The sequence below is a fragment of the Oryzias latipes genome, chromosome 16 (assembly GCF_053564925.1).
Source record: "Oryzias latipes strain Hd-rR chromosome 16, Olatipes_Hd-rR_3.1".
In the NCBI taxonomy this organism is placed as follows: Eukaryota; Metazoa; Chordata; class Actinopteri; order Beloniformes; family Adrianichthyidae; genus Oryzias; species Oryzias latipes.
The window spans coordinates 36,078,876-36,091,574 of NC_136252.1; the positions used below are offsets into that span (position 1 = coordinate 36,078,876).

At 48.9% G+C, this 12,699-nt stretch overlaps 1 protein-coding gene across 2 annotated transcripts; it reads left to right on the forward strand.

Moving 5' to 3' along the window:
• Positions 1-1,506: 1,506 nt before the first annotated feature.
• On the forward strand, positions 1,507-11,840 carry selenbp1 (selenium binding protein 1). 2 transcript variants are annotated; one of them, XM_023964234.2, is made up of 12 exons: positions 1,507-1,825; positions 4,328-4,381; positions 4,656-4,768; positions 4,986-5,171; positions 5,461-5,581; positions 5,648-5,830; positions 7,672-7,853; positions 7,991-8,069; positions 8,322-8,443; positions 10,935-11,027; positions 11,220-11,338; positions 11,414-11,840. In XM_023964234.2, the coding sequence occupies exons 1-12, from the start codon at positions 1,822-1,824 to the stop codon at positions 11,574-11,576; spliced, it is 1,419 nt and encodes a 472-aa protein (XP_023820002.1). In that variant the 5' UTR covers positions 1,507-1,821; the 3' UTR covers positions 11,577-11,840. The 2 variants fall into 2 exon arrangements, with proteins under 2 accessions (XP_023820002.1, XP_078789862.1); XM_078933736.1 differs by having other exon boundaries at positions 1,768-1,825; positions 4,656-4,906.
• Positions 11,841-12,699: the final 859 nt, after the last annotated feature.

Sequence of the window (12,699 nt, forward strand, 5' to 3'; positions counted from 1 at the left end):
AACCAGGCAGCCCTCTAACAGACGGTAAAGCCTCAGCCCAAGTGCCCTCGGGCAAAGCATCGATGGGGAAAAAGAAGTTTCTTTATGCAAGATCGTCCAGATGAGGAGCTGCAGAACCGCAGGAGGTTAGCAGATCTGACCAGGTAGAACCCGCTCCAGGATGGATGATGGATGGATGGATGGATGATGGACGGATGGATGGATGATGGACGGATGGATGGATGGATGGATGATGGACGGATGGATGATGGACGGACGGATGGATGGATGGATGATGGATGGATGGATGATGGACGGATGGATGATGGACGGATGGATGGATGATTGATGGATGGATGATGGACGGACGGATGGATGATGGACGGATGGATGGATGATGGACGGATGGATGGATGGATGGATGGATGATGGACGGATGGATGGATGGATGGATGATGGATGGATGGGTGAATGATGGACGGATGGATGGATGGATGATGGACGGATGGATGGATGATGGACGGATGGATGGATGGACGGATGATGGATGGATGGACGGATGATGGATGGATGGGTGAATGATGGACGGACGGATGGATGGATGATGGACGGATGGATGGATGGATGATGGATGGATGGATGATGGACGGATGGATGGATGATGGACGGATGGATGATGGACGGATGGATGGATGGACGGATGATGGATGGATGGGTGAATGATGGACGGACGGATGGATGGATGATGGACGGATGGATGGATGGATGATGGATGGATGGATGATGGACGGATGGATGGATGATGGACGGATGGATGATGGACGGATGGATGGATGGATGATGGACGGATGGATGGATGATGGACGGATGGATGGATGATGGACGGATGGATAGATGGATGATGGATGGATGGATGGATGATGGACGGATGGATGGATGGATGGACGGATGCATGATGGATGGATGGATGATGGATGGATGGATGAACGGATGGATGGATGGATGATGGACGGATGGATGATGGATGGATGGATGGATGATGGATGGATGGATGGATGATGGACGGATGGATGGACGGATGCATGATGGATGGATGGATGATGGATGGATGAACGGATGGATGGATGGATGATGGACGGATGGATGATGGATGGATGGATGATGGACGGATGGATGGATGGACGGATGGATGGATGATGGATGGATGGACGGATGGATGGATGATGGATGGATGGATGATGGATGGATGGATGGATGGATGATGGACGGATGGATGGATGATGGATGGATGGATGATGGCGGATGGATGGATGGACGGATGGATGGATGATGGACGGATGGATGGATGATGGATGGACGGATGGATGATGGATGGATGGACGGATGGATGGATGGATGATGGATGGACGGATGGATGATGGATGGACGGATGGATGGATGATGGATGGATGGATGGACGGATTGATGATGGATGGATGGACGGATGGATGGATGGATGGATGATGGATGGACGGATGGATGATGGATGGACGGATGGATGATGGATGGACGGATGGATGATGGATGGATGATGGACGGATGGATGATGGATGGATTATGGATGGACGGATGATGGATGGATGGATGGATGGATAAACAAACGTTGAAGAAGCTGCAGAAGTTCTTCTCTGCAGCTCTCGAACCCGGAACACACGCTGTCCACCCTCGCGCTCGTCTTGGGTGGGGGCCCGGGGTGATCAGGGCTCCGCCTCCAATCTGCTAACATAAGAGGCCCCTCCCTCTGGGTCCGCGCACTTCCAGAACTCACAGGACCAGGAGCCGCTTCGGAACCGAAGTCACGATATGGGTGAGCTTCTGCAAACCACACAGCCGAGCTCGTGCTGAGGGGGTGAAGGGTGGGGGGTAAGGACCCCCGCGGGGGTTCTGGGGTGGGGCATTAAAAGGATTCTGTAGAACCGCTTCCAGGAACTTTCAAGACTGCAAACACAAAGTCCAGACGGAGGTTCCGTCTGTCGGGGACGAGCATTCGGGCTTTTAGCTACAGGTTACGCGCGTGCATGCGCCGCTGGTCCTACGCGCGTGTACATGATGATCATGCAGTCCTGGTCGTCCACGCGCTCCAGTTCGGGTCCAGTCTGCGTCCGTTTCCGCCGGTTTTGCAGTTAAACATTAACGCGCTGCTGCGTTCAGGGACTCTCTGGAAAAGTGAGGAGCTGGAAACACAAACAGGAGTGAGGAGTTCAGGGGAGGACAACCCATGGGGGGGGGGGGGGGGGGGGGGGGGCAGGAATGTGTTTATAAAGTGAAGAAACGGATCTGAAGCCCTGAAGATGGGCGGGGCCGGGGCCTTCAGGACTCCAGGATCTGGTTTAAAGTGGATCAATCCGGACCTTCAGAACCCGTTTGGAGCAGTTTGAAGGACAAACCTGAAAGTCAGAGACGGACTTTGGTCATGGACCCATAAAAACTCCACATGAACAGATTCAGAACCAAAATGTCAAAACTGAACCGAGATGCAACAAACCGCAGTCTGAATGCTCCGTGACCGCCAACAGCAGCGCAGGGAGAGACGGGGTCACAGTGACACAATGCATCATGGGAGTTGTAGTGTAGTGGGAGTTACACCCTCTGACACGGATCCTGCTGGAAGCTACTGGGGGGGCACGGATGATCCATGACCCGCAGGGATCAGCAGTCCCGGTTCTGCAGGCGTGTGCCGCCCACAGATTGCACCCACCCCCCACCCCCGCGATTCACGCATCAAACTGCCGTCCTCCACCTTTGTTTTAAGGTCTCAAAGTCGCTGCTGGACTTTAGTCCAAAGGTGTGTTCAGAAACCTGATGCTCCCGCTGCGTGTGGGCGGAGCTACCGTCTTTTTGCCCTTCATAGAAAAGATGCTGAGAGATCTGGTGCATTTATTTGGGAGAGTCTACAGCTGCAGGCGTGTCTGTGTGAAACCGGCACCTTTTGGATGAACACAGAGTTGATGTTTTGGTGATGGTGAATGTTTTTGGATCAGTGAACTTTCATCAACCATCAATCACAGAACACGGAATGAAAAACACTGACTTGATTCTGAGTCATTCTGGTCAGATTTAACCCTTGTGCTATCCTAGGCACTTTAACGTTGGGGGTTGGGTCATCTAGACCCACTAGACAGTGCTCTGAACCTTTTTTCTTCAATGATTTGTGATCTTCACTGGTGTCCATGGATTACATGAAATCTTTCCACCTTTATCCACCTTTGTCATGGTAGGGAGAACACCTCAATGAAATAAAAATTAATGCTGTGTTTCCTGATTATGTTTCCTAGGGGTAGCATATAAAGCGTAAACAGGATGGATCCTAAAACTGAGCCCAGTGGGACTCCATAGTTAACTCCAGTGCACTGAGAGGAATGTCCATTTACATTAACGAACTGATACCTATCGGACAGATAGGATTTAAACCACTGGAGAGCAGATCCTCTGATCCCTATGTCCTGCTCTAATCTATGGAGTAAAATACCGTGGTCGATAGTGTCAAAGGCTGCACTGAGGTCCAACAGGACCAGAATAGAAAGTAGTCCCTTTTCTGAGGCCAATAACAAGTCATTAGAGACTCTAACTAGTGCAGTTTCCATACTGTGGTGAGGTCTAAACCCCGACTGAAAGTCTTCAAAGTGGCTGTTGTCCTGTAGGTGGCAGTAAAGCTGCTTAACTACAACTCTTTCTAGGATTTTAGAAATAAAGGGCAGGTTTGATATCGGTCTATAGTTGGCCAAGATGCTAGGATCCAAACTGGGCTTTTTCAGAAGAGGTTTAACAACTGCATATTTAAAAGACTGTGGCACGTAACCCGTTTCCAGAGAGGCATTTATCATTGTTAATATGGGATCATTAATTAGGGGAAAAGTTTCTTTAAAAAGTCTGGTGGGAATTGGGTCTGTTGGAACGCCATTCTCCAGTGGTCATTTGAGGAACTTCAAGATTTGGTCAGGAGGAGGCGTCAAGAGGAGGCGTCAGGAGAAGGCGTCAGGAGGAGGAGTCAGGAGGAGGAGGAGTCAGGAGGAGGCGTCAGGAGAAGGCGTCAGGAGGAGGAGTCAGGAGGAGGAGTCAGGAGGAGGCGTCAGGAGAAGGCGTCAGGAGGAGGAGGAGTCAGGAGGAGGCGTCAGGAGGAGGCGTCAGGAGAAGGAGTCAGGAGGAGGAGTCAGGAGGAGGAGTCAGGAGGAGGCGTCAGGAGAAGGAGTCAGGAGGAGGAGGAGTCAGGAGGAGGAGGAGTCAGGAGGAGGAGGAGTCAGGAGGAGGAGTCAGGAGTCGTCTCCCATTTTCTCACTCCAGAACCCGTTCCTGTTGTTTTGTCCTGCAGCCAGCTGTTCAGGATGTGGACCGGGATACCGCAGCCCGCTGGACGCCATGAAGGGTGAGACTGTGATCCAGGACTGTCTGCTGGCTCCTTCAGATGCAGAAGCTCTGATTGGCTGAGATCCAGGCTTAGTGTTCAGTTCTGCGGTTTGGCCGATAGAACCATGAAGGCAACTGTGTGTCAGTGAATGTGTATCTGTTGTGAGTGTGTTAGTGTTTGGGTCTCAAACTTCGTCTATCAGTTGAAGTTGTTGGTTATTCTGATTGGCTCCTTGGGGCCCGTCACCTGTGCAGGTGCCCCCTCCAGGTAAACTTGTTTCTGATGACTGCAGGTCCTCGGGAGGAGATCGTCTATCTGCCCTGCATCTATCGCAGCACCGGCATCCTGAAGCCCGACTACCTGGCGACTGTTGACGTCGACCCAAAATCCCCCACCTACTGTCAGGTAGATCTGATGATTGACCTGGACCTGGTCCGGCAGGACCCCCTTCTTTCATCCTGATGGACAGGAGCCCGTGTCTTGTCTGCTCTGTGCTGCGTCTCTCCGACGCCTCCCCTTTTCCTTCTCCTCGTTTGCTCTCAGGTTTCTCTCCTTTTGAAGAAACTTTCAGTGGGAGTCCGTCTTCCGGTAGATGACCGTTCCCTGGTTCCTGTTCTCACAGGTGATCCACCGGCTGCCGATGCCGAACCTGCGTGACGAGCTGCATCACTCCGGCTGGAACGCCTGCAGCAGCTGCTTTGGAGACGCCACCAAGACGAGGAACCGCCTGATCCTGCCGTCGCTGATCTCCTCCAGAATCTATGTGATCGATGTTGGCACCGATCCCAGAGCGCCGAAAATCCACAAGGTCTGCTGCTGCACTCACCTGACCCCCTCGTGAACCACAGTGCACTGCACACAGGTGTTCTCACGGTTCTGTCAGAACCCTAGAGTTGGGTCCAGCTGAACGCAGAATGGGTTAGCGTTAGGGCTACAGTCTTTAAGTCAGGTTCAGGACTCTCTACAAGTTTCAGTACAACACCAAGAACACAAGTACTACAGACACAACACAAGAACCCAAAGATGTGGGAGGAACCTGCAGGTTAACCTTCACTTAAAGAACTGTGTGAGGATTTCTTTGGTTTTGGGGAACACAGATGGTGGAGCCTGTTGAGGTGCTCTGGAAGTGCAACCTGGCCAATCCTCACACCAGCCACTGTCTGGGCAGCGGGCAGATCATGATTAGCTGCATGGGGGACCCGTCAGGTGCTGGCAAAGGTGAGCAGGCGACAAACCTTCGCCGCAGCCTCTGCTGGACAGGTTGGGTAACTGCGGGTGTTGCAGGGGGTTTCCTTCTTCTGGACGGTGAGACCTTTGAGGTGATTGGTAACTGGGAGCATCCAGGTGAAGCAGCCCCGTTCGGCTATGACTTCTGGTACCAGCCCCGCCATAACGTGATGATCAGCACCGAGTGGGGGGCGCCCAAAGCCCTGGTGGATGGATTCAATCCTGCTCATGTCAAAGAAGGTGAGCAAGCTTTCCTTCATGGCAGGTTTACCAGAGACTTGAAAGAAAACATGGATCCCGCGATGCACTTTGGCGTTAAAGCCATACCACACCGTGAGGCCCGTTTTCTAGCACAGCTGTACACTGTTGCTGTTGGTCTAGATCGGGGGTCGCCAACCTGAACCTCTCAAAGAGCCACTGGATCAGTTTCCCACTCAGATGAAAGCACAGGGAGCCGCAACACTGTGTTAGAAAAAAGGTTTCTGCAGAGATATCACCACAGTTCATTTGGAAATACGGATTCTCAATGGATTCAAAATGCTGTCAGGATATTTAGTTAATGATTTGTATTCTCTATGAGCGTGATGTTTCCTTTGATCTTTTGACCATTTTCCACAACCTTGAATAGACTTTTCCAGCGTTAGAAACAAGAGGAGAAAAATGTTTGTCCTCCGGACAACCTGGCAAGTAATATTTGATTGTCCTTCGATACCAATATTCAACAGCAACTAAACCTACTCATCATCTTTATTTCTTCTATACATCTAATATCAACTGCCTGTTATGATGGACATTTAAAAAAACTCTTTAAACATTAAAAACAAACATTTTACTAAATATTGAAGCATCTGGTTACACAAACTATTGCCAAAAACTTGAAACTAATATCTTTATAACTACTATCTTTACACAGATTTAAATATATTGGTTCTTTTTTTTCTTTGGTTTTGATAATTGTTGCTTAAAGAATCTAAAATACAAAGACTGTTGTAAAAATTTAGAATATCATATCAATCCCATGAAAAAGTTTTTTTTTCGCTCATGTCAGTCTGTTCTGTTCTGAGTGAAAGTCATAGTGTTTTATGAATGTGTTTGAAATCTTCTGTTAATGGGCTGATTATTTTGAACGTGTTTCTGGAGACCTCTAGCGGTCGCGCCAGGTACTGCTGTTCAACACATTTATTTGAATAATCTTTATTGAAAAGTGCAGATGTACAAACAGAAAGGATTCGCTAGCATGCACGCACTTGGTTTGTCGGTGGAAAGAATTTGCTGCATACGACTCAGTTCACAGGTTACCACAAACTAACCCTTGAAACTTGAAAAATAGTCGAAAAATACCAAAATGTTGAATAAAAGACCAGGTTGTCAGACGGACATCCATCGGGTTCATTTTGGCTGTCCTCCGTGAAATCATCATGTTGTCTCTGACAACAGGAGGATAACTGCTTTTTCTGAACGCTGCTTGAATGAGATGATGGAAACAAATTCTCTTTGATGCAGACTCCTGTCTATTTATTTATTTTCTTTAAACCCAATAAACTATATTAATTTTATGGATGACAACTATTTTATATTAGGAAGCAGCTGTTAGTTTGTCTGGAATCATAAGCGGTGTGTCTAAGCCCCGCCCCCGCCTCCAGCGTGTTCTACACAGACAGATCAACAGGTCATCTTAGCAGCAAGGTGACAGGATAGTGGGGGCGCCCTGACGCTAATTTAATTCATTTTACCCTGAAATGGGGGGTCTTAGTCTAGGAGGGGGGGCCTCATGTGTCCTCTACCAGATTACCTGTGACTGTCTTTGTAGAAGAACCTTCCATCCCATAACAGACTCTGGTCGGCGTTCACAGCTGCAGACACGCCCCCTCTGCGTTCACGCTGCTCTCTCGCTCTACCTGACGGTGTTGAAGGCTCCACGACCATCTGAGAACATGATGGTTATTTTACTAAAACACAGAGAGAGAGCTCGGTTGCCGACCCCCGGTCATGTTCGGTCTTAGAGAGGCTAAGGTGAGAACCAACGGTAGAGGGTAAACTTAGACATGTCTTCTTCCTGGTCCACTGCGTTTGTCCTCAAGGTCTCTACGGATCCTCCCTCCACGTTTGGGACTGGACCACACACAGGAAGCTTCAGTCCCTGGCTCTGGGAGAAGATGGCGCCATTCCTCTGGAGATTAGGTTCCTCCATGATCCAAGCGCCACTGAGGGCTATGTGGGATGTGCTCTGCGAGGAAACGTCTTTCGATTCTACAAAAAAGCTGTCAGTACCTAAGTCAATGATTTGTTCTGGTTCTGATGGTCAAAGTTTTGGAAGTCCAGCCACGAACGTGTTGACCGTTAAGCTAACCTTAGCTCAGAGAGTTTTGGCTGCAGCTTCAGTGTTTTTGTGTTTTCCAGGCGGGCGACTGGGCAGCAGAGAAGGTCATCAGTGTTCCCAGTAAGAAAGTGGAGGGGTGGATGTTGCCTGAAATGCCAAGTTAGTACTGTAGTGTGTCCCGTAGACCAGCCCCCCCCCCCCCGGTACTGGGGGAACTCTGTCCTGCTTCAGAACACCAGACATCATCAGATGCTGTCGACCCTGACGATGACGTTCATGGAGGCAGGAGTGTTTCAGCAGAGTGGGACTGAAATGAAGCAGGAGGGTGCCCCCCCAGGACCAGGGTTGGGGAACGCCGCCTCAGCCCACCTTTCTATCCATCTGTCTGACCTTTGCCTGTCTGTCCTTCAGGTCTCATCACAGATATACTGATTTCATTGGACGACCGTTTTCTTTACTTCAGTAATTGGCTCCACGGCGACATCAGGCAGTATGACATCACAGACCGCAGGAACCCCAAACTGGTGGGCCAGGTGTGGCATCACTCAACCTTCTGTGTGCGAATGTTGACCCCGGAGTGTCTGGACTGCTGCCAGAGCTTGAACACCTAGCTTTAGTGTGAACATCCATCCAATGTCACCCACTTGCTTGCGGTTCAGATTGTTCAGACTGGAGTCCAAGTGTCGTTCCTCAGACCTTCTTCTTCTGAGACAGAAGCTCTCAGGCCAAAGAACGGATAATCTGTCCTCCATCTGTCTGTTCCTCCCTGTTGGACACGCCCACAACACCTTACCAAGAAAAACACGATTTCCTGGGCTAAAAACTACGGCCTAAGATCCAGAGGAGCTGGTTTTCATTCCACCTCATGCTTTGAGGAAGGTTAGAGGACCTCATCTTCACAAAACAGCAGATAGATTTAGAAGATTCAAAGAGCACTTAGCACCACAACCATCAAGTTTTTGGAGTGAAAGTTAAAACGCTCCCGTTTGTAACCGGGCTTTAGTGGTCACTGGAGGAACTGCAACGTTTGTTGTGTCCAAGTTGACTTCAGATTTGTTAAGTAAATGATCAGGGCCTTTTATTCCAGAAAGTGTTTGTTTTTGACGTCTCACTAAAGCTGAAGAGTTTTTGAAGTGGAAGACAGAAGAAACGGGACCGGTTCAGAGAGACTTGGTGAAGGTTCTAGTTCATCCCGGTTGCCGTGTCTTAAAGATGAGTCAGAGCAACTGGACTTCAAATCTTTATCCTTGAAAGGTTTCCAAGTTTTATTGTGACAAAAACCATCCAAACATGGAAGGAAAAACAGGAACATTACGAGAAGAAGCCCAACAAAACTCAGACGTGTCATGGGTCACCCAAAAGACAAAATACAGGATGTCATTTCAAACGACAGAACAAACCCGGACGGGTTTCTGCCTGAGGAACATTTAGCTAGAAGAATATGAGGTGAGAAAGAGACAACAGGAAGACTGGCACGTTCCAAAAAAGAAGAAGCAGAACAACAAAAGTCAGCAATACTAGAGCACAGCAACAAGGATGGACCTGGACCACGCAGCAGGAACTGAAACCGGTCCCAAGTGTGGGTCAAAGAAGACGTTAGACCAGGGCTCGGGAACCTTTTTGGGCAAGAGAGCCATAAACGCCACATATTTTTAAATGTATTTTCCAAAGAGCCATTCAATAATGTAGTGTCCCTTTCCCACACTGAGACTTAACCTCTCTTAAGGTTCTTTATTCTGGTTACTGCAGACCGCAACGAACGCCGTAAAATTAATTCAGCAACTCCTGAATCTCTCCCGCAGAGACGAGAGCGTTTCTCCCAACTTTATATTCGCTCCTGCCGCGTCAGCCCTCCCATTTCCCTTATTTGGTCCATAGCTGAACCCCATTGGTCCAAATTACCTAACAACAGGCTGAGCGACAGAACTGAGGGCCAATCAGATCTCTGCTTGATGCGTTTAATGAACTCCAGAACTTTTAACGCGGCCCAACAGCCATCCAACTCAGTCCGTGACAATATGTTTAAAACTAAATATACTAATGAATGTGTGCATTTGATGTAAATTCAACACTTTTGAAGTACAATAAGTCTGTGGATTCTTTTTTAATAACATTGTTATTCTGTTGCTAATAAATGATGAGTATTTCTAGTGGTAGTTTTGCTGATGGTCTAGTCTGGTTGGTTGATCCGTGGTGAGTTTCTGCTTCATGCAGGCGTTGAAACTTTAAACGTGATCGTAGGTCTGAATGTTCTGTAGATGTGAGACAGACATGGAGCCAAACACACACTCACACGCTGCAGTGAGTGACGGGCAGCGGGTTTTACGTTTTTACAATCCCTGCGCGATTCACCTGCTGCCGGTCCCCCCACCCCCTGCTTTCTCCCTCACACATCCCGTCTCCGCATCTGCGCGCTCTTTCTCAGAGACGGGAGCGCGCAGTTTTAGGCACGTCAATTCACAGGTTTCCAGCTGGTACAAACTCTGTGAAATAATAGATAATAGTAAACTGATAGTTTTCTCTCCAAGCACCGCTACTACTGCGCGCCTCTGGCATCGCCCAGCGCCCCAGAAGGACTGGACTAATGAAAAAAAAAAGTATAATTAAAGATTTGTCTGCGAGCCACATGTGACCATCAAAAGAGCCATATATGGCTCGCGAGCCATAGGTTCCCGACCCCTGCGTTAGACTGAAGAAACCCCATGAGCTGAGAAAGGTGGGGGGTGTCGCTGTCACTCACTTCAGATACTCTGCTCCAAGGACCACAACCGGACAGGTCCCTCGCATGGACCGGACAGGTTTGTCTGTTGGACTGAGCTAATCCTCTCTTCACCTAGGTGTCCAGAACCACTACTGGCGTCTACTTGAATAGTGCTTTTCTCCCTTTTCTTGACGGCCTTGGTGCCGCTCACACATTCATTATGTTCTGGGAAACCAGCGTCTGGATCCGCAAAACCAGCACCAAGTGAACTCTGGTTCTGGAGGGAAACTGAACTGTGGCTGCTTTCATGGTGTCTGTTCCAGGTGTTCTTGGGTGGAAGTATCATCAGAGACGGACCTGTCAAAGTCCTGGAGGACCCAGAAAACCAGGAGCAGCCCCCTCCCTGCTTTATAAAGGTACCATGTACAGACTCCCTATTCGCCTCCACAACGTGCTCACCTGTCTCACCTGTCTGTGTTCTTGTTTCTCTGTCTCTCTTTTCCAAAACTGCTACATTCATTAATAAATCATTTGGATGAAATATATTCTGCCCCAGTTCCTTAAACCATAACTATCACCTGTGTGTCTCACACCTGTACGCCGCTCAGGGGAAGCGGGTTCCCGGCGGGCCTCAGATGCTGCAGCTGAGTCTGGACGGGCGCCGACTCTACGTGACCACGTCTCTGTTCAGCGGCTGGGACAGACAGTTCTATCCTGAGATGATCCGGTACGGGACCTGGACTCTGCAGGTTGTCGTGGTGCTGCTGTGTGTTGTTGTGTTACATTGCGTTGTTGTTGGCAGAGAGGGCTCGGTGATGATGCAGATCGATGTGGACTCGGTGAACGGCGGTCTCTCGCTGAACCAAAACTTCCTGGTGGACTTTGGGAAGGAGCCGGACGGCCCGGCTCTGGCCCACGAGCTGCGGTACCCGGGGGGGGACTGCACCTCGGACATCTGGCTGTGAATCTGAGCGGCCTCCCCATGATGTCCGTCCTCCTGTCCTCCACATGAACTGTGATCAGGATCCTGAATGAATCCTCACCTTCACAGCGAGGTCTAGAATACAAACACAGAAAGGCCTCGTCTTCCTCTGATCATTTAGATCTGATCATTTTCTCAGTAAAGCTATAATTATGTCAAGATGATCCTCCAGAAGCTGATTTCTGTTGAGGTGAGGCTGCAATGTACAAATGTGAAGTTTAGAAGGGAATAAACGTCAGAAATGAGACTGTCGACTGTTCGGCTCCACATCTCAGCTTCATGACGGCATTTTGGGGACAAGCTGGTTGCATCCAGAAACTCTGCAGGGGGCTTGACGGTTCTGCACATACAGGACAGGTGTCCGGGTAGAACCCTGCAGGGGTCAGGCGTCCCCCCCCCGTGGTTCCTGTAGGTCTGCAGGTGGTTTCCATGGTGACCTAACATCAAACTAACATCACACCTGAGTCCAGAGAGCCAAGGAGTCTGGAGGATGTCAGTTCTTCATTTGCTTGGTTGGGGGGGCCTTTGAGCCGGGGTGTTCTTAGAAATGTTTATTGACTCTTCTGTCATTAACCCTTGTGCTATCCTATGACCCCCCCTTCCATTGAGGTGTTCTCCCTACCATGACAAAGGTGGATGAAGGTGGAAAGATTTCATGTAATCCATGGACACCAGTGAAGATCACAAATCATTGAAGAAAAAAGGTTCAGAGTTCTGTCTAGTGGGTCTAGATGACCCAACTCCCAACGTTAAAGTGTCTAGGATAGACCAAGGGTTACAGGATAATTAGGAAAAAATTAATAAAGAAATGATCAAAGTTGACCATAAATCAAGTGAAGACAGCACAATAACAAAAAAGATATGTTTGTGAAAAATCTTGCAAAAATCCTGGAAAATCATGAAAAGTTCAAGGATTTGAAGACCAAAAGTCATAGCTGGAAAAAGCTGAACAATTTAATAGTTGAATGGTTAAAATAGATGAAAAACTGTAGGAGGAGCTGAGTGGCACAAAATGAATGGAAGATACTAGAATGAAGAAAGAGAAACAGGAAAACAATTGGATGGATGTTTTATAGATTTAAACCCATTAAACCGTAAAAACCACA

Bases quoted from the DNA above. Each gene is read 5' to 3' on its own strand.
- selenbp1 (XM_023964234.2), top strand. The intron at 5,172-5,460 runs GTCTGCTGCTGC...TGGGGAACACAG, and splicing joins GAGCGCCGAAAATCCACAAG to ATGGTGGAGCCTGTTGAGGT. The intron at 7,854-7,990 runs GTCAGTACCTAA...TGTGTTTTCCAG, and splicing joins TTCGATTCTACAAAAAAGCT to GCGGGCGACTGGGCAGCAGA.